The following is an 18,937-nucleotide window of genomic DNA, read 5'->3' as shown; positions in this document are numbered from 1 at the left end:
TTTGCATAAACCACACTTGTAATGTATCATCTAAAATTAAGTTTCGGACTCTTTAAAGTGGAGTGAGATCCAGACACATTTGAAGTCATCTGAGTACAAAGTCCTTTTAGATGTTTTCTGATTTTCTCCCCTAGCCTTTTATAGTTGTTTCACCCACACTTAATTTTTCAGCAGTTCCTTTTAAGTGTCTTGCTTTTATCTAATTCTTCCAAAGCTTTCAACTTCATTTTTTTCTTTTCACTTTTACATTTCAGTGGTTATGTGATATTTAGTTAAATTATGTAAGAAGAATAATATATACGACAGCATAAACAGGTAGGGCAGTGAGTATCAGTGAAGCAGAGCTGAACTGCATGGGGACAGAAGTGCACAGGGAACAGTTATAGGCGTACAGTGTGTGGTGGTGTTTTATGGAAGGAAAGGGGATTGTCACTCAGTCCTGGGAGTTGTCTACATGGAAGTCACTAAAAGCGTGTTTGCCGTTTTTTTTAAAAAAAGCGTAGTTCAAGTACAGTAATTTATGCTGCAGATTTGGTATGGATCCACTTGTGTGTACAGTGTGTAGGCAGTGTGTAGAATGTATACACTTTTAAGCAGCATTAATAAAAGTTGGACAGGAAACAGTGGTCTTACAGTGGTTGAGCCATGCAGAACCCAGTGGGAGTATCATATCATGTTCTACGTGAGCTCTGTAATACAGGAAGTAAACCAGAGGCCTTCTAGAAAAGCGGTTCTTCATCTTTTCCTCCAGAATAATGTATGTAAACATATACAGATTTTGCATGCATTTCGCTTATAGCATCGTAAGTTGATTGGTTTTATAGGCAGACTATAAAAATATTTTTAACAAATTGATCTGATCATTTAAATGCAAAGATTAAAGGCCACTTCCTAAAATATTTTTAATGAATGCCAATTTTAGAAATAAAATGAAAAGATTAGTTTAATTATACTCAAAATAAATTTCAAGGAGAAAGCTGCTTTTGTTTAGCTTGAAAAGGTATTTGAAATTGTGCCGTGGCTTTTGACAAGGCAGGCAGCACGCATGCCAACTTGTTTTTAAACTGTCTGTTTTAACTTTTATTTATTATGACAACTAGTGCTAAAAACCTGATTCATGGTGATAATTGTGGCAAATGGAGTAAGAATACCACATTTGGAAAAACAGAGATCTACTCCAAGGAACGAGACATTTTCCCCGACACGGTGTAGTTCATTTTACATTATTTCCTTTATCCTCCAGCTGTTGAGATCATTGTCAGCAAGGTTTGTCAACATTGTGCTATGTAAGGTAGCATGGAATTATAAATCCACGTTTCAGTTTGAATAGAAGTAACCTTCATGAGACATCTGTAGTTTTCCTCCAACCGTGGAAGTCTTTCTCCCACTTTGGAAAAGTTCACATAGCTGCATTGCTCCAATTCTCTCTTCTAAAAGTGCTCTGGTTCCGAGAGCAGTTAGGTGGTCAGCAGAATCCAAAATGGAGTGTCCATAGGACCTAGAGTTGCAAGATTTACCTCATTCATAGGGTCACAGATGTCTGTCAAGCTAAGTCAGGAATTAATCCTTTTTGTCATTTATTCATAGAATTTACTTTCCCTCAGTCTCAAAATAAGTAGAACTTCTACCTCAAGCTGAGTCAAATGGTGCAAGGCTAGTCCTCTGGAAAACCAGTGAACCCCGTGCCCTCTTCTGCTCACATTTTTTGACAGAGTATCTTGTGAAGTCCATGGCTATGATGAATTGGATAAGATACACAAGATTTCCGTGAAGATGGCTAAGAGTATGTGAGGCCACTGCACATTGATGCAGAAATTAGAGTCTTGCTAAAGCACGAAGCTTAGTCTCTTTAGCGAGGCGGCAAATGCAGATGTGTTGCCAGACATCCATTTTAGGGGTTCCATCTGAGCAGGAAGTACTGTTGTTTATCTTTTCTGGCCAGAAGAGTTTTCACCATGCGGAGCCTTTGCAGTTCCCAAAAGATGCTTTCAAGATAGGAATTCTTTAATGACATCAGCACACAGATAATGAGTGAAAGCCAGGAACTGGCTTCACTGAAAGGCAGTCAGTCATTTCATCTAGGTGCAAACTAGAAGGAAGTAATATTGCCACCAATTCCTGTTTCAATGGTCCCTCTTAAAATATGGGAAACACAGGCAATTGTGGATTGTGTGGTCCTGTTCAACAGAAGGACTGCTTCCCTTTCTCTGTGTGCCGCTCTGCAGACCAGCTTCACCAGGCCAGGGGAGTGGTTTTTCAGGGTCTCTCTAGTAGTCAAAAGTGTTTCCTTCCCCCTTTGCAGTGTAATAAGCAGCCTATGGGTGCTTCCAAAACAAGGCTGCTTGGAGGCAGCTGTGTTTCAGTTAGGCAGCCTACCTATAATTAAGATCCTGTTTGTCTGAAATATTTGTTGTTTGGAAAGCTGTGAGGCACTCCTTGAATTTTGTTGACATAGTATCTATTGGCACTTACCACGGGTAGCTTGAGTTAGTCATGGCAATTATAAAAGTAAAAACAAAAGATTTATGAGCCTCCTCAGACTTCTTCCCCTGGACTTTTCTGATAGATAAAAATAATTATATTGGCAAGATATGTAGTCTTCAGCTCAGATTATTGGAAAACTTGTGGATATCGTCATGTGGCAAGTTTATTATTTGACCATACAGCATCTAATGTGCCAATAAGGATGATTTCTTATTTGACCACGTATGTTAGCATCCTACGTTCATTTATTTGGAGTGAAATACAACGGTTTTTAAAGTAACAGGAAAGAAATCAGAAAATATTTCCCAACGCACAGAGCATAGCAGTGGCGCCTCCTACTGGTGAGAAGTCTCAAAGTCATTTGCTTTAAGATTGGTTTAAGGAATAAAAGGATATTTGGCATAGATGAGATGGCATGATCATGTTTTTAAGTATTTAAAAAGTGTTAGAAGAAGGGTAATATCCTTTTATGTAAGTCCAGAGGGTATAGAAGGACCAACAGATGAATATTATTTTAAAAAGGCCAGTTTCCAGTCAATATAAGGAATATATTCTAATGTTTAGATCCCCCCACCAATGAAATGGGCTACTTTACAGAACTTTCTCCTCTTGAAAGTAGTAGCACCGTGTCTTTGCCACCATGCAATACCTAATCTGCATTGTGACTTCTGTTGAATGGCTGGTTCCTAATTTATTTGCCTATAAGGTCATTTACTTAAGGGAGGCAGCTGGTGCACCTGCTGAGAATGTCGGCTCAGGAGTCAGGCTGAATGGGCAGGTGTGACCTTTGGCAAGTGACCCAACTCTTCTCCACTTCAGCTTCTTCGTCTGTCAAATGGAAGTAACCCTCCCCTCTCACAAGGATGTTCCTGGAAGTGAGTGAATTCATATCTCTCTCAAGTGCTTGATACGTACTAGATGTCAGGCACTCAGTCTCCCGCGTGGTCAACACCTATGCTGAAAGGCAGCCGTGAGCGCGAGGAAGAAGCTGAACGGCATCTTCCGGTGGTGGTTTAGAAAGATTCTCTTTATTGGAGAGGATAGATGGATCCAGAGACTCTGGAGATAGGACTCTCAAGAGGGCAGGCATTTCGGGTAGGCCATGTGCATAAAGGGAACACAAACCCCATACTTGTCGAGGACTTGACTTTCTCCCAAGTTTCTATGGGGATTACTCTGTGGAAGATACACTTCATTGGAATGTTCTCTAGCTTCATTTCAGTGCTGCTGAATGTGTTAACTTGTTAGGTTCTAAAAGTTGTCTTTTCTTTTTTGATTCACTCGTGCCTTATTGAAATCTCAATCTATAATTACTTTATTTACAATGATATAAGATAAAAACATTTTGTGAACTTTTTCTGTATTCCAGAATGTGCTCAGTGTCATGCGGGGTCTCTGGTCCTGCTCCCCGCACAAGAATGCAGGATATGGTGAGGCCAAAAAGGAACACCCACGGAGACATAGATAGGGGAGTCATACCACTATATTGCTGCTGGCGGCTGGGTTGGAGACACAGGAAGCAGGAGCCACACGATCCTCAATCTGCCGTCCACTTCTCTGCCAACCAACCAACCCCCCAGCATAGCCACAGCAGTTATATCAGTGGCCAATGGCTAACTGGTTACAGCTGATGGCCAACTAGTCACAGCTGATGGCCATCTACTACCTGAGCCAGCACCTTTCCGCATGAGGCCGAGAGCCTGGAAACTGCTCTCTGGGATTCTGTCCCCACCTTCAGTATGTTTATGGTGCTGATTTTATTAAAACCCAGAGCATCTGATTTCTAACATTCGTGAGGAATTGAAATTTTTATTCATTTATGGTTAAGAGTGTGGTCTCTGGCGTCACACTACTTGGATTTGAATCAGTTCTGCCAGTTTTTATCCAAGTCTTTGGCCACTTCCTTAAGTATTCCGAACCCACTTCCTCATCTGAAAAATGCGATCACTAAAAGTTCCAATACTGGTTGTTCTGAGGGTTAAATGAATCGGTATGTAGCACAGAGCCTGGCATAGACGAGTCCTTAGTCTGTGCTGGTTTCCCGCCTTCTCAGAAGTGTTGCAGTTGTTCACTGATCTGTTGTGTATCATGTATCTGTTCTAATTTACTTCCCGAAGTACTGAACCGAATAATGTACAGGGCACAAGAGCCCTTCCTTCAAAGCTGTCTTATTCCGGTGGGTGGATTAGAACAGAATTGTGTGCTAAATACTGGAGAGGTGTGGGCAGAGTATATGGAAACACTGCTCTGGGTCAGACTCAGACTAACTCCGGAATGGTCTGATGAAAGGGTTTAACTTTAAAAGTGAGGCTGGGCTTAACCATCCCGGGCCGTGTTTGCATTTTTAAAATGGAAGAGAATTTATACCTTGTGCGGATGAATTGGAGACCTACGCCTTCCCTCTCAGTGTTTTTGCCTGCCCTTCTTTCTTCCTCTTCCTCCCACCTCTTCCTGCACTCTCCCCCTTTCACTAGGGAAACAAATGCCCATACCTGCACCACACACAGGAATTGCCCAACTGAGAACTTATGTAGGGAGAATGTGGTGAGGCTGACCTGCCAAGCTGTGAATTACGACCCAGAGATGTAAGGGGGCTCTGTTAGCTCTGCAGACTTTTTATGGGAACAGTTTGTTTGCAATTTAAGATCTTTTCATGTTTTTTTTTTTTAATCTGAAGATTTCGTTTGTTTACATAATGTCAGCTTATGTTGCTTATATTACTTTTTAAATAAGTATAGAGGAGTACTTGAGGTACTTGATTCATATGTGTGTATGAGGTTCTTATTAAGAACTGTTTCCCTTTGTTTGCATCGGTAGCAAAACCTAGAGGTTTTATCTGATGTCTGAAATGCCCTGGTTGTTCCAGAATTGGACTGTGGTTAATTGACCATAATAACAGCTAGTTTCCTACAGCTAAAAATACTGAGGGGAGAATAACAGTAAAAGAGTGAAAGCATAACTTTGTTAACAGTGGTTAGATATGCAAATACTGAGGGTTGGGCCTAGAAATAAATATGTTGGGCATAAAATGGAAAAAGTCTGTCAAAAGAACTATTTGAAACAGCACTAAGTATACTTTTTCATTTAGAGTTTTTTTTTGGTGCGTTGTAACTTTCTACTTCCAATAAATTACCATTCTGCCTGTGTAACATTTTAATTCTTTTCATAATTTTTTTCATTTTCAGCTTACGGAAAAGTATTTCTCGTTCGTAAAATAAGTGGTCACGATGCTGGAAAGCTGTACGCCATGAAAGTTTTGAAAAAGGCAACAATAGTTCAAAAGGCCAAAACCACCGAGCACACGAGGACAGAACGACAAGTCCTAGAGCACATCAGGCAGTCGCCATTTTTGGTGACATTGCACTACGCCTTCCAGACAGAAACCAAGCTTCATCTCATTTTAGGTAAGTGTCAGCTATCTGCAGACATTTTATGGGAACAGGTTTTCAGGGTGTGAGGGTCTTGAGTTACTATAATGCACTCAAAGAGGACCATACTTCAAACCTAGGAGAAATGCAATGTTTTGACTTTTATGTTTCTGTTTGTGGTAGCATTTCCTTGAATATCATGATTTGCTCTGGATTTGGGACCTCCCGACCTGCAGGAATTTGTATGCTTCTATTCCACTCTCCGTTATTAATCTTAAATCCTTGAGTCATCTGCTTCCCCGGGCAGTGTGCTTCCCTTTGAATGTGAGGAGCTGAATAGTGAAGTGGGCCCTAGTTTCTGCTGTAGGAGTTCTCAGGAATATACAGATTAGGGCTGCCAAGGGGATATTTATGGAAATCAGTAATTGGGAAAAATACAAAAGAAATAAAAGACTTCTATTCTTAGAGATGCTTTGCTTTTCTAGTGACAAACCTGCATCCCCACCAATCAGACAACCCTTTGATTACTCCCGTTTGTACCCACAGGCACTTTCTGAATTCTTTCCTTTCCCAAGTAGACTTGAACCATTATGTATAAACTTAGGAAATGTCCTCTGCGTGTATCTCCAGATTGCTTTGCAGAAAAGCTACACCATCTTCTGTTCCTACTAAAAGTAAATGGCAATAGTTGCACTCTGCCATCCTTGAATATTTCATCTGTTCCAATTTCAGTCCCATTATTGTAATAATTTGCATTTATGTAATATGAGCTCCATTATCAACCTATTCTGAGAATTAGATGAGATAGAATTTCACGTAATGCTCTGTAAGCTTTAGCTGTTTCTTAAGCACCTGCCATATGTCAGTGCTCAGTATTATCCATAGTATTACTAACCCTCACAGCAGTGCTGCCAGAATCCACTCGTTAGTGCTGCCGAAGGTTCTGGAAGCTGCATTTCTTGATGTTACATACGTTGTGTCAGCTTGAGGATGAAGATTAGACTCAAGTCTGATTCATATCAAAGATTGCCAAACAGTGCTGCCTGCATTCTATTATTATTGGTAGTACAAACAGGTATTCAAATATATATTTGGCAAATTAATGCTCTCATTTTGGATATTATACTTTTATCAGTGAAGTCTAAAATTGCCTTTCGTTTTTGAGTCCTGAAGTTACACTTCAGGTTCATTTTGCAATGCTCACCACCAACTAATGCTCCTAAATATTTTGTACATGGAGGCCTGTCGTGTCAGAGCCCCCACTAGTGTGATCTCTGCCAGTTCCAGCGAGTCAGGATCATTTGGCCCTTTCTTCTGCCTCCTGTGTGTATCTGCTCGGCTACGTTATTTTCTGCTTTTTATGAACATGTATTCCTTCAGAATTTTTACCCAGCGTGTTGTAGGGGACGGAACATTTTAACACAATGGTTTCAAACATTTTTAGGCTCAAAGTGCTTCCCTCAAGTGAAAACTCAAACATTCAAATAGAAAACAAATAGAACTGAGTAGCTCTGCTTGAATCTGAACTTAAGGGCACCAAGCCCTACCAGCTCCTCACCCTACCAGAATTTCCAAGAAAGCCCCAGGGAGTCCGTGAAGAGTGGCTGAGAAATGATTATCTTGTTTAAGCTTCTTCCTTTACAATAAAGCAGCTCATAAAAGTTGAATTATGCACCTGAGATCCTAAAGCTAGTAACGAGTCAGAAGCAGTAAGAACCCAAACTCCTGGACTCTGCACACCACACTATAGCTTCTTTTTTTTTCTGTTCTCTGACCTAACTGTACTCAGTCTTTTTTTAATTGTTTATTGTAAATAGTGTGGTTTTTGTAAATAATGTTTTTAATTTAAAAGTAGGTGAGTGAAATATTTTCTATTTGATTAAAACACGATAGTCCTTGCTTAATGTTCATTTTCCAGTTGTTTCTCCATTATTTTTGTTCTTTGTCAGTGGCCCAAAAATAAATACAAAACACAAAAAAAACAGAAAACCCATTTCTTGTGCCAGCTTAAGAGTAGAATGTGGACTAGACAACATATTCCATCATGAGTGAGGCAGCACATTCAGAAAGCATGCCCACTACCTCCTCTCTACATAGATTTAATATAATTTCTCTCTGTGCATGTTTATAGTTGTTATTTGACTTTAAAGGCAAAACTTTGCAGAAATCTAGACCAGGACTTTATTACGGTTCAGTTTTTTTGTTTGCAGTGCTTAGAATGCACACCAGATCAGTTTTCCAAATACTGTACTATACAGTTAGACTCTGCCTTTGTTAGACTCTAACAAAATGTCACAGATTTTTGGCGGCTTAAACTACAGAAATTTATTTCTCACAATTCTGGCAGCTGGAAGTCCAAGATCAAGGTGCCAGCAGGGTTGGTTTCTCCTGAGGGCCATAAAGAAAGGGTATGTTCAAGGCATTTCTCCTTGGCTTGCAGATGACCACCCTCTTGCTGCCTTGTTCCATGGTCTTCCTTCTGTGCATTCACACCCCTGGTGTTGCTTTTCGTGTAAAAAATGTCCTCTTCTTACAAGAGCACCAGTCAGATCCAAATTGGGCCCACCCTAACCTCCTCATTTTAATAACTTAATTACCTCTTTAATTGCCCTGTCTGCAAATATAGTCACGTTCCGAAGTACTAGGGGTTAGGGCTTCAATATAAGAATTTGGGGACGACCCAGTTCAGCTCATAACTGTCTCACTGTCTCTAAAGGTTTACTGAACTGACTATTCAATTTTTGTGTACTTTAGAGGCTAATGTCAAGAATTTACATGTTGCACTCTTCAAGGACCCAGTTGACCTTTATGTCTGATGAATAAGTAAACTTTATAAACTTTAAAAAGAAATACTTTAGAAAACTATTTTATTACTACAAAAGCATATGTATGCATATAGAAGATACAGAAAAGCAAAAATAAGAAAAGAAAAACTTATTTTCACTACTCAGAGTTTACCTCATTGTATATTCATAATTACTTTGTATTTATCCTTCTACATCTTTTTGTGTGTCTGCATGTATGTATGTTTTATTTCAATGAGGTTGTACTGTGCATACAATTTGGAATCAGATGGTTGTCTTTTTTTCAATTAATGATGTCAACCTTTCCTGGTTAATAAATTTTCATTTCATTTAATACCCAGTGGTACAAGTTATTTATTGCTGGACAACGAACCACTCTAAAATTTAGTTGCTTAGACAAGAACTTACTGTCTCATGAGTCTGTGGGTTTGCTGGGGAGATCTCTGCTGCTTTTGCCTGGGCTCCATTACGTGATTAGCTGGAGAGTTGTCTGGGCTTGAAGGGCCAAGATGGCTTCACTCTTGTGTCCGACCCTTGGTGCTGGCTGTTGGTTGGGGCATCTTTCTCCTCCCCCATGTGGCCTCTCATCCTCCAGTGCAGCATGTCAGCTTCTTCATAGCATAGTATGGCCGTCTCGGAGCAGCTTATGAAGACTGCCGCCAGGGCCGAGGCAGAGGCTGCACGTCCTCCTGAGGCCGGGCTCTGGAACGCACTCAGCTTCGCTCCCCACACAAAACCAGCCCAATGTAATGGGTAGGGAAACAAGACTTAACTTTTCACATTTTTGAAATTGCGGTGTAACATACATACGTTATTTTAGTTTCAGGTGCACCACATCATGAGTTGCTATTTGTATATATTGAAACATCTCCCCGGTAAGGCCAGTGAACATCCGTCACCATACACAGTTGCAGAATTGTGTTGTTGCTGTTGTGATGAGAACTTTGAGGATTTACTCTCTCAGGATTTTCAGATACACAGTAGTATTAATTGTGGTCACCACGCTGTACCTTATATCCCCATGACTTATTTATTTTATAACTGCTTTGTACCTTTTGACTCCCTTCACCCATTTTGCTTATTCCCTACCTGCCCCCGCAGCTCTGGCAACCACCAAGCTGTTTTCGGTATTGATGAGCTCAGGCTGTTTTTTTAGATTCCACAAATAGGTGAGATCCTATGGTATTTATCTTTTCTCTATCTGACTTATTTCACTTGGGGTAGTGCCCTCCAGGTCTATCCATGTTGTCTCAAGTGGCAAGATTTCATTCTTTTTCAGGGATGAATACTATTCCGATGTGTGTGTATATGAGTGAGTGGTCTACACACACACACACCCCATACGTTCTTTATTCACTCCTCAGTGGGCACTTGGGTTGTTTCTCCGGCTGCCCACAGCGTGCTATTTAGTGTGTATGGCTCTCTTTGTCACTAAGTTTTGCTGAGTATAGCTCAGTGGAGAGTCACAGTCATTCTTGCTGTTACTTTAAGATATTTGGGGAGCAGACGTGGAGATTCAGTTCTATGTTGCTGTCAGGCTCCTACCAGGATTCATGGCTCACTGGAGGTTTTTTGTCCACACTTGTCCTTTTAGGATAAAATTTGCCTGATTGGCACAGGCTTCTCTAAACGATAAGAGTAGTATAATGTTATTGTTATCTTGACAGATGCTTACCTTTGACATTTGCCAGACAGGGAATATAGCATTTCTGTCAGAACTGTGTGTGGTTGTTTCCTACAGTATGCTTCGTTGAGCTGTAATTGCCTTCCATTAATTTATATTGTTTCTTCTGGCCTCTAAATCGGGGTCAGCAGCAGTGGATTAGATTTGTCCTCTGGGCTGTAATTCATTGACCCCTCATGTAAATCCATCTGTTAAAAGTCACATTTTTTTAAAAAAAATTCTACATCATTAATATATTTTTAGGCTCTGTTTTAATTTAGATCTAATAGCATCATGTGGATTTGATGTGTTTTCTCCTTTATGTACATATGTATATTTAGCCTTTTCCAAATCTTATGACATGGAGACCATACCTTTTTTTGTAACTCTTTCTGTACCTCTGCATGGTTACAATAAGAAATGTAAAAATATTTTCATCTATTCTATTCTCTTAAAAGTTGTATTCATTCAACTAACAATGGGGAGGAATTCTATGTGGAAAATAATCTGTAAAATACAATTTTTTTTTGGTGTTCTCTGATCTCTGTCAGTAGTAATTTTGTCAAAACACCAACTGATCTATGACTGTTTCAACTGTCAAATTAATCAGTAGAATTTATAAGATGCTAACGAGGCAAATCACAAAGTTATTTATAAAGGTGATGCTAAGTAGCATTCTCAATAATGAAGGCCACCCCAGCATTACAGACAGTTCTGTCATAATGAGTCATCCTCGCAATAAGTTAAAAGGTATTTAAAAATTAAAGTTTCACTTTTGAGTATTAATTTCATCTCAGAAATTGCAAGGGGGAGGATACTTGCTGAGATGGTAATAGAACGGTTCGTGATACATTACCGTCTGTTGTGCATAGCAAAACAGACAATAATTGAAGGCACTTCCTTGCTTTGAAGTAAATATGATTCATTCACAACACTGATAAATAGATATGTCTTAGTCAGAACTTTATGATGATTTTGATAAGCTGGAATGCATTTGCCAGGAGGTGCTGTTAGAATGAGCTAAAACCCAAAGAAAAAAGTGACGTGACTTTGGCATGACATTAAAGTTACTTTCAGGTGTGTGGTACATCATGTTAAGACTGTACTTTAGGTACAAGACAAGAAAAAGGAACATTCGAGAGATTTAGGTGGTCTGGAGGAGGAAGAGTAGGTGGAAATGAGACTATAAAGTGTGGGAATTCATGTACAAAAGGCGTATCTGAAGGAAGAGAAAAATTTGTAGGAAAACTAATGAAAGAAGACCAAGTAACAGTACATGTTGGGGGGGGGGTGATTCAGGTGGGGTCTGAATCATGGGGAAATATGGGACTAGTAACAATTAGCTCTTTGGAAGATGCCACCATTAGAAGAAAAACAAGAGAGAGAAATTCTAAATAAGAGAATTTGAGACACGTAGGTTAGATGACCAGAGATTAGTCAGTGTGTTATTAGAAATGAGTAGGTGTTTGGAGAGTGAAAGTAGAACAGAATCTTTCCTTGAAAGCTGGAGATGTAGGATTTAGCCCTTCTTTCTATCGGTTAACTCTGCTACTTCCTCCCCTGCCATTTGGTGTCCATGAGATGGTATGAACAAGATCTAGCCTTACAAAATAGACGAGCTCTTTCCATGGTTTTCCTTTTACATATCAGTGGAAAACAGTGCTGCTTAGGTAGTTTCTCTAGTTTTCTATAATGTTTTAAGGCTCATCAAACTCTATTTCTAATGGATTACAGTGTCTCCGTTTGTTAATAGAAGCATATGAACTATGAACAATGGAGAAGTTTCTGGGTCCAACATTGAGTCAGGTTAGATGTGCAGAGGTCTTGAGCAGCTGAAACTGTCCTCTGCCATCTAATAATGTATGTTTTTTTTAACAAAGCTCATTTGTTCCATGTTCTTAATGTGCCGATACCATGGTTCTTCACTAGTGATGTTAATAGTGCAAATAGGAAAAGTGGTCGCAAGTACTTACAAATGACTTTGAGCACCTAATTTTTCGTTTTGAAATGTAAATATAGTTGACCCTTGAGCAATGCTGGAGTTAGGGGCACCGAACCATGCACCGTTGAACATTTGCCTCTAACTTTTGACCCCACAAAAACTTAACTACTAATAGCCTACTGGCGACTAGAAGCCTTACTGAAAACATAAACATTCGATTAGCACATATTTTGTATGTTACATATATTATATACCGTATTCTTACAATAAAGTAAGCTAAAGAAAATGTTATTAGGAAAATCATAAAGAAATGAAAACATGTACATATGTTTTACACATCCATGATAGTGAAATTATATGACCAAATATAGAGAAATATTGGGTCTAAGCCATTTAAATATTTGCAGGACAGAATAGTTGATCTTAAGGCAGTTTTTCTGACAGTTATTAGCAAGACCAACTGCCTGATGAGGCGGCTCCTAAAAGTGACGATAAAACCATATGGAGAGGGGCAAAAGGGCAATTGAAACATAGCATAAAAATCGCTGTCTTTGGAGTCCTCCTGCCCCGTTCATCCTCCTTATTCTCCCCCTAACAGGGTATGCTACCCTGGATAATTTATTTAACCTGAGTTTCACTGTTCCCTAGAGATTATTGTGTTTTTCTTTGGGGTTAATACTGTTATGAGAGTACCTACCTCTGCATTGTGTATGAAGATCAAATTCATAATCATATCTGAATGGAAAGGCACATAGAGAGTGCCCTGTGTCCTTAGTTTCTACTTCTGTGTCTAGTCTGAAAAGCAGTGAGCTGTAGTCAGATGCAGACGTTAATAGAGGGCAGCCCAAACCCTGGTTTACGTCACTGCCTTCTTACCTGTCGGGGGCCCTTTCTCACCTACCCTGACTGAAAGAGGTTATTAAGATGCTGCTTCCGTTCAAACCGCCGTGTCCAGGACTGTGGACTGAGCCACCCCCTTGGCCCATTTTCATCATGATACCCACAGAGGCAAAAGATAAATAAAGCCTGAGGAGTATCAGTAAAAACTGAACACGCCCATGCTGCTGCTGATAGTTTTCCTATCATAAAGGGAATAAAAAGAGTCAGCATTAGCTTTAAAAACAAAAAGCTGACACTTGAATTTGTTATGGAAGAATTCGTCAAAGACTTGAGAAATCTGATTTCTAGAAATCTAATGAATCCATGATTTTGACAGGAAAATTGTTCAGGGCAGACAAGTTGGCATTGGCTCCAGAGCCCGCCAGGCAGAGTGGACCTTAAATACTCAACAGTTCTAGTAGTAGAGAGTTTCCACTCAGGTGCTTTATCCAGTCTGAGCTTTTTCACAAATCTTAGGTGAATCAATGTAATTTATGCCCAGTTGGAAAGGAAGGGAGGAATTCCTTGAATTATAAAGCTGAGAAGAATCTTACTGTCAGGCGTCAGTGAGGGTTTGGGTTTTCATGATCCCCCTGACCTTACCGACCCGCTGTACACTGTATCCCAGAGTCTGCGTCATTCCTGATTCCAGCGTTCTCTTTTGAGAGAATAAAATTTATACAATTCCGCTCAAATGTAGTAATATCCCCGTATCATCTTTTCTGAATTTTGTTTTATTTGTTATTTCACTGGCTAAGTTTTGGCTTTCAAGGGCAAGCCCCAAAATTTTGCCCTCACAAAGTTACTAGATCTAGAGCTAAACACAGAGGGGTAAAGACACCCGAAATGCAGTTCCAATCCAACCCTCCATACCCGGAGATCTTGTTGAAAATGAAAAACCTCTTGCTCCGTTTCGCTTTTTAAAGCTCTGAACCTCACCAGTCCAATTCTAAATACAAATAAGCTCCAGGAGGGGGATACCAGGCCTGAGTGCAGGTCAAGGAGCGGTGAGCTAAGTGCTCAGGGGAAGCTGGTGCAGGGGGAGCAGGGGTGTGTGCTGTGATGGACAATTTGTGGGGCAAGCGAGCTGTAGACACCCCTCAGAAGTTTCCCAGTCAGCATTCATCGGTGTTTTTGTAAGTAGACTCCATAGGAACTTTTCCGTCGAGATTTATAATGCCTTTGTTAGGGTAATATTCCTTAAAGTTTTTTTGGCTTACACATCCTTGGGGAAATGTGATGAAAGCTGTGGGCCCTCTCTTCTCAGAAATAGGCACATATGCTTATGTATACTCAAAAAAATTGTACATAATTTCAAGGAATTTCCATGAAGCACTTTCAGAATGGTTCATGGAACTTTCTCTTAGGGCTCTAAAACTGCGCAGAAGAAATCTGTCTCCCACTTCCTTTGGCAGGGTTCCAGCAGGGCTCTCTTGAACCTCTTAACGGTCTTAGGATGTATAATTCAAGATGATGGGGATAACTCGATAACTCGAGTTGTGATTTATCGAGTTCTTACTACTTGTCAGACACTGAGTATCCCTCGTGTCCAAATGTGAACACTGGATTGTCGCTTCCAAACCTGTTCTTCCTGCAGCTTTCCCCGTGTCGGAACACTACCTCCCTCTTTTCAGGTGCTCAGGAGGGCTGGGTCTTACCACCACACTGCTGTCTCCTTTCTCCGCGCCATCATCTCTCACCCTGTTTATGTCAAGTGATCTCCTTGTTCCCACCTTTGCTGTTCTCAACACAGCATCCAGAGTCGTTGATCCTGTTGCAAGTCTTGTCATACCACTGTTCTCCCCAGAAGCCTCCAGAGGTTTCCCGTTTCATTCGGAGTAGAAGATGAAAGCCGTGCGATGGCCAGAACCTCCGTGCTGCCCAGCGCCAGGGGCCACTGTTTACTTGCATCACAATAAGTTGTGCAGTGCATGGCGTCTGAGCAGCCCCAGTAATGATCTGCAGGGACCTACGTGGGCTGCCCCAGTACTCACTCACCACTGTGACCTTGGCTCTCCTCCTAGCTTTGCCTCATCCACTCTTCTAACCACGCTGGCCTCCTTCCTGATTCTCAAGTGCACCAGGCCCCCTCCTGCCTCAGGGCCTTGGCACGGGTTACTCCTGCCAGGAACAGTCTTCCTCCAGATACCTGCTTAGCTCAGGTTTTCACCTTCTTAAAGTTGTTGCTCGGAAGTCACCTTGGTGAGACGTACACTGACCACCCTGGTTAAAATGCGTTCCTCACCTCTACCCTGGCACTCCCTATCTGCCTTTATCTATGCTACTTTTTCCATAGCAATAATCCTCTTCCAACATAGTAATAGTATCTAATTTATTTATGTTGGTCTCTTCCCACTGGAATGTAAGCTGTACTAGGATGCAGACTATTGTCTGTTTTTGTTCAGTGCTTTGTGTTTCGTATAGAAGAATGACTGATATATAATAAGGGCTCAAATATCTGTTCAATGAAATGAACAAACCCTAGGAAAATATATTGTTCTTTTTTTTTTTGTAAATATTATCTTAGATTCAAAGAGATGAAGCAGCTTTCTTAAAGTCACACAACTGATAAATAGCATAGCTACGATTTTTGCACTTTCTGACATCAAAGACCGTGTTCTTAACGACTAGAAATATTTCTTTCCAAGAATGTGCAAAATAAGAGGTCAAAATGTAGTCCAGAAGTGACAGTCTTACAAGGCTGAAGAGTCAGAATTCTGAGCTGCTAACAGAGTAGCTGCGGATTGTGGGGATGGGATTCTGAAAGAAGGGAAACTGAGATGAGTGAGGCAGTTCAAAAGTCCATGTACTTCCACGGACTTCTCAACAGTGCATGCATGGGGCGAGAATCTAAGTAGCCCGTAGCTGGAAGAGCCAAATAAAGATTTCAGCAGCTCCCACCTCAAGGGAGATAGAGTTTAGAGCTCAGTTCCTCACAAGGTACAGGGATTTCATAAACACCACAAGATTTTCGTCAGAATTCTAGAAGAGCCATGCCTTAGGAGTGAGAACCACATTCTCAGAATCAAAAATAAATAATAGTAGTGAATTTTAATCTGTTAAGTCAAATAGGAAGCTGTGAGTCCATTCAGACGTAAATAAATGGAATGTTTGATGTGGATTGGGATAGTTTCAAAGTACTTCTCGAAAGTTGCTTAGTAATTATAAAGGTGAAGTAGGTAACTTATGGTAGAGGAGCACCTGAGAGGACTCACCAAGAACTGGGTGTCACTTCCATGATTTTCCTCCCAGTGATGCATGTCTCAATACAATCACGGAGGAACATCAGACACACTCAAATTGTGGGGCCGTCTACAAAATACCAAGGCTGTACTCTTCAGAAGTGTCAAGGTTATGAAACTCAGGGATGACAGAGGAGCTATTACTGATCGAATAAAATAGATATGTGAACTGAAGTTAACATTTGATTCTGAGCCAGAACCTTTTGCTGTAAAAGATATTTTGTGAACGACTAGGGAAACTTGAATTTAGAATTGAGGATTTGATGGTAATAATATAGTCATGTTAATTTCTTGATTATTTTTAAATGATTATGTCGTGGTATGAAATACAAATGAAAGTAAGTATACATGAGTGATGGCATATTGAGTTGGCAACTTAGATGGTTCATGAAAAAAGTTCTACGTACTAACCTCTTTTCTATACATTTGTATTACTAATTATTTCAGAATAAATATTTTTTAAAAGTTGTATTATATCCTCAAACAACTAGAAAGTGAAATTTTAAAATATCCTTCACAGTATGATTTTTACCTAAAATGCTTAAGAATAAATTTACTCTGTAAAGTGTGATACATTGCTGAGAGAAGTTTAAGAAAACCCAATTAACAGAGAGATATACCGGTTCATGGGGTGGAAAACTCAATATTGTGAACATGTCAGTTCTCCCTGAATTGCACTATGTAGTTCAATTCAAAATTGAACTATCAAAATCAAAATCCAAGCAGACATTTTTTTATAAGCTGACTCTAAAATTCCTATCCAAAAACAAAGGTACTACAATAGCCCATCCAGTCTTAAAGAATAAGTATGAATGTGGAAGGCTTAAATTATCAGCTTTCAAACTTATATAAAGTTACAGTAATGAAGACAGTATGTGTGAGACATATAAGTCAGTGGAATAGAATAGACACCCCAGAAATAGACGCACACTTATGTGGTCTTTTGGTTTTTGACAAACGTGACAAAGCAATTCAATGAGGAAGTCAGATAGAGCCAGAACAGCTGGATGTCTGTGTGGAAAAAAGTAAATCTCAACCTTTACTTTGCTCTGTATCTGAATATTAATTTGAAATGGATGGCTAGTTTGCCAGACAGAGTACCAGAGAAAGAGTCAACTATGAAGAATCCTTCTGAGGTCAGAACAAACCTCAAACAGTGGCCTCAAAAACTAGCCTTGAAGGAGTCTGAATTTATTGGATGAGACTGAGGAGTAATTTAGGCCCTAGGGCATTACCAAAAATAATGCCTAATCAGCCAGCAATTAGTGGAGCCTAACAGCTGGGTGTTAGAACGACAGAGAGGCAGGTAGCATAACAGATCAGGGAAAGACTTAAAAAGACTCCTGTTAGAACGATTGTGGAATGCCCTAGGCTGTGCCCTCTGAGGAACAGCACCCAAAGCTCTGCTGCAGATGAAACTAGAACCCTCCAGCCAAGTTATTAAAGAAAGAAATAACAATAAAACAAGCCTGGGGTGGGGGTAGGGGTTCGGAATCAGATCATAACTCGATTCCATAAGAAAAACTGCAGAGAACTAAAACTGGTAAATAGGAAGGTTAGTATGACAAACTATAATAAGTATACACCTAGTCACCTGTCTTCTCTCAACTTCTTTGAAAGACATAAAATTGTGTAAAGTAATAATTGTAATATGTTGTTTGGTTTGTAACATATATACTTGTACTATGTATAACGGTAATAGCACAAAAGGGAGGAAGAGAGAATAGAGCTATATAGGGGTAATGTTTTATGTATCACTGGAATTGAGTTGGTATAAATCCAAAGCTGTTTCTGATAAGTTAATGTGTTTATGATAAGCCTTAGAGCAACCAGTAAGAAAATACCAAAAAAAAAAAGAGTGAAATTTATTAAAGTGGTTAAAATGTAGCTGAGCACCTGAAGAAATGGATGGAGTTGATATTACTTGAGATGGAGAAGGCTGCGGGAAGAATAATAATTGTAATAATTTATAGTAGTTATTATTCCCATTGTATAGATAAAGAACTGAACCTGAGAGAGACTTAATTTGCTCGAGCAGGAGACCGTGGAGCCATTGTCTGTCCAGGTCTCTCGATTAGAAAGCCCAGGTCCTTTGGACTATATCCAGTGGCCTCAATGACAAAAGTACATTGGATTTTCTTCTCAATGCACTTGCCTTTGAGTCTTGGAGTAATTTTTTTCTGAGACTCTGTTTAATATTTATTCCAATACAAAGAACTTGTGTTTAATTAATGATGAAATAATCATCTGTGAGTGCTTACTGCATGCCGGGACTATAGGGATGAGTACCATTGTTCCTAACTTTGAAAAGCTTAGAGTTTAGCAAAAAAAAAGCAAGCATACAAATAAACATTTTTAATACACTGAAATAATTGCAGTGGAAGAAGACTTTAATAAGTATAATGATAAAATGAAAGGAAGTGATGAACTCTGCTGGAGTGGTTGTTTATCTAAGATAAGATAATTGAGTAGGACATCCAAGGATGCATAGGAGTTTCTCAGTTGGTCAGCTGACCTGTGGGTGCCTATTTCTGTGTCATGACTAACTACGGAAA

General features: G+C 39.8%; 1 protein-coding gene across 2 annotated transcripts in view; it reads left to right on the top strand.

The window, feature by feature from the left end:
• Nucleotides 1-18,937, top strand: part of RPS6KA5 (ribosomal protein S6 kinase A5) — a 148,748-nt gene that overhangs the window by 66,705 nt on the left and 63,106 nt on the right. For both annotated transcript variants that reach the window (XM_081048776.1, XM_081048777.1), the window contains exon 3: nucleotides 5,670-5,888. In XM_081048776.1, coding sequence (XP_080904902.1) covers nucleotides 5,670-5,888 — 219 coding nt within the window. The remainder of the gene's footprint in view (nucleotides 1-5,669; nucleotides 5,889-18,937) is intronic.

The sequence above is a fragment of the Rhinolophus hipposideros genome (assembly GCF_964194185.1).
Source record: "Rhinolophus hipposideros genome assembly, chromosome: 5".
NCBI lineage: Eukaryota > Metazoa > Chordata > Mammalia > Chiroptera > Rhinolophidae > Rhinolophus > Rhinolophus hipposideros.
The sequence above is the reverse complement of the archived record's forward strand: the minus strand, read 5'-3'. Positions and strand labels throughout refer to the sequence as shown.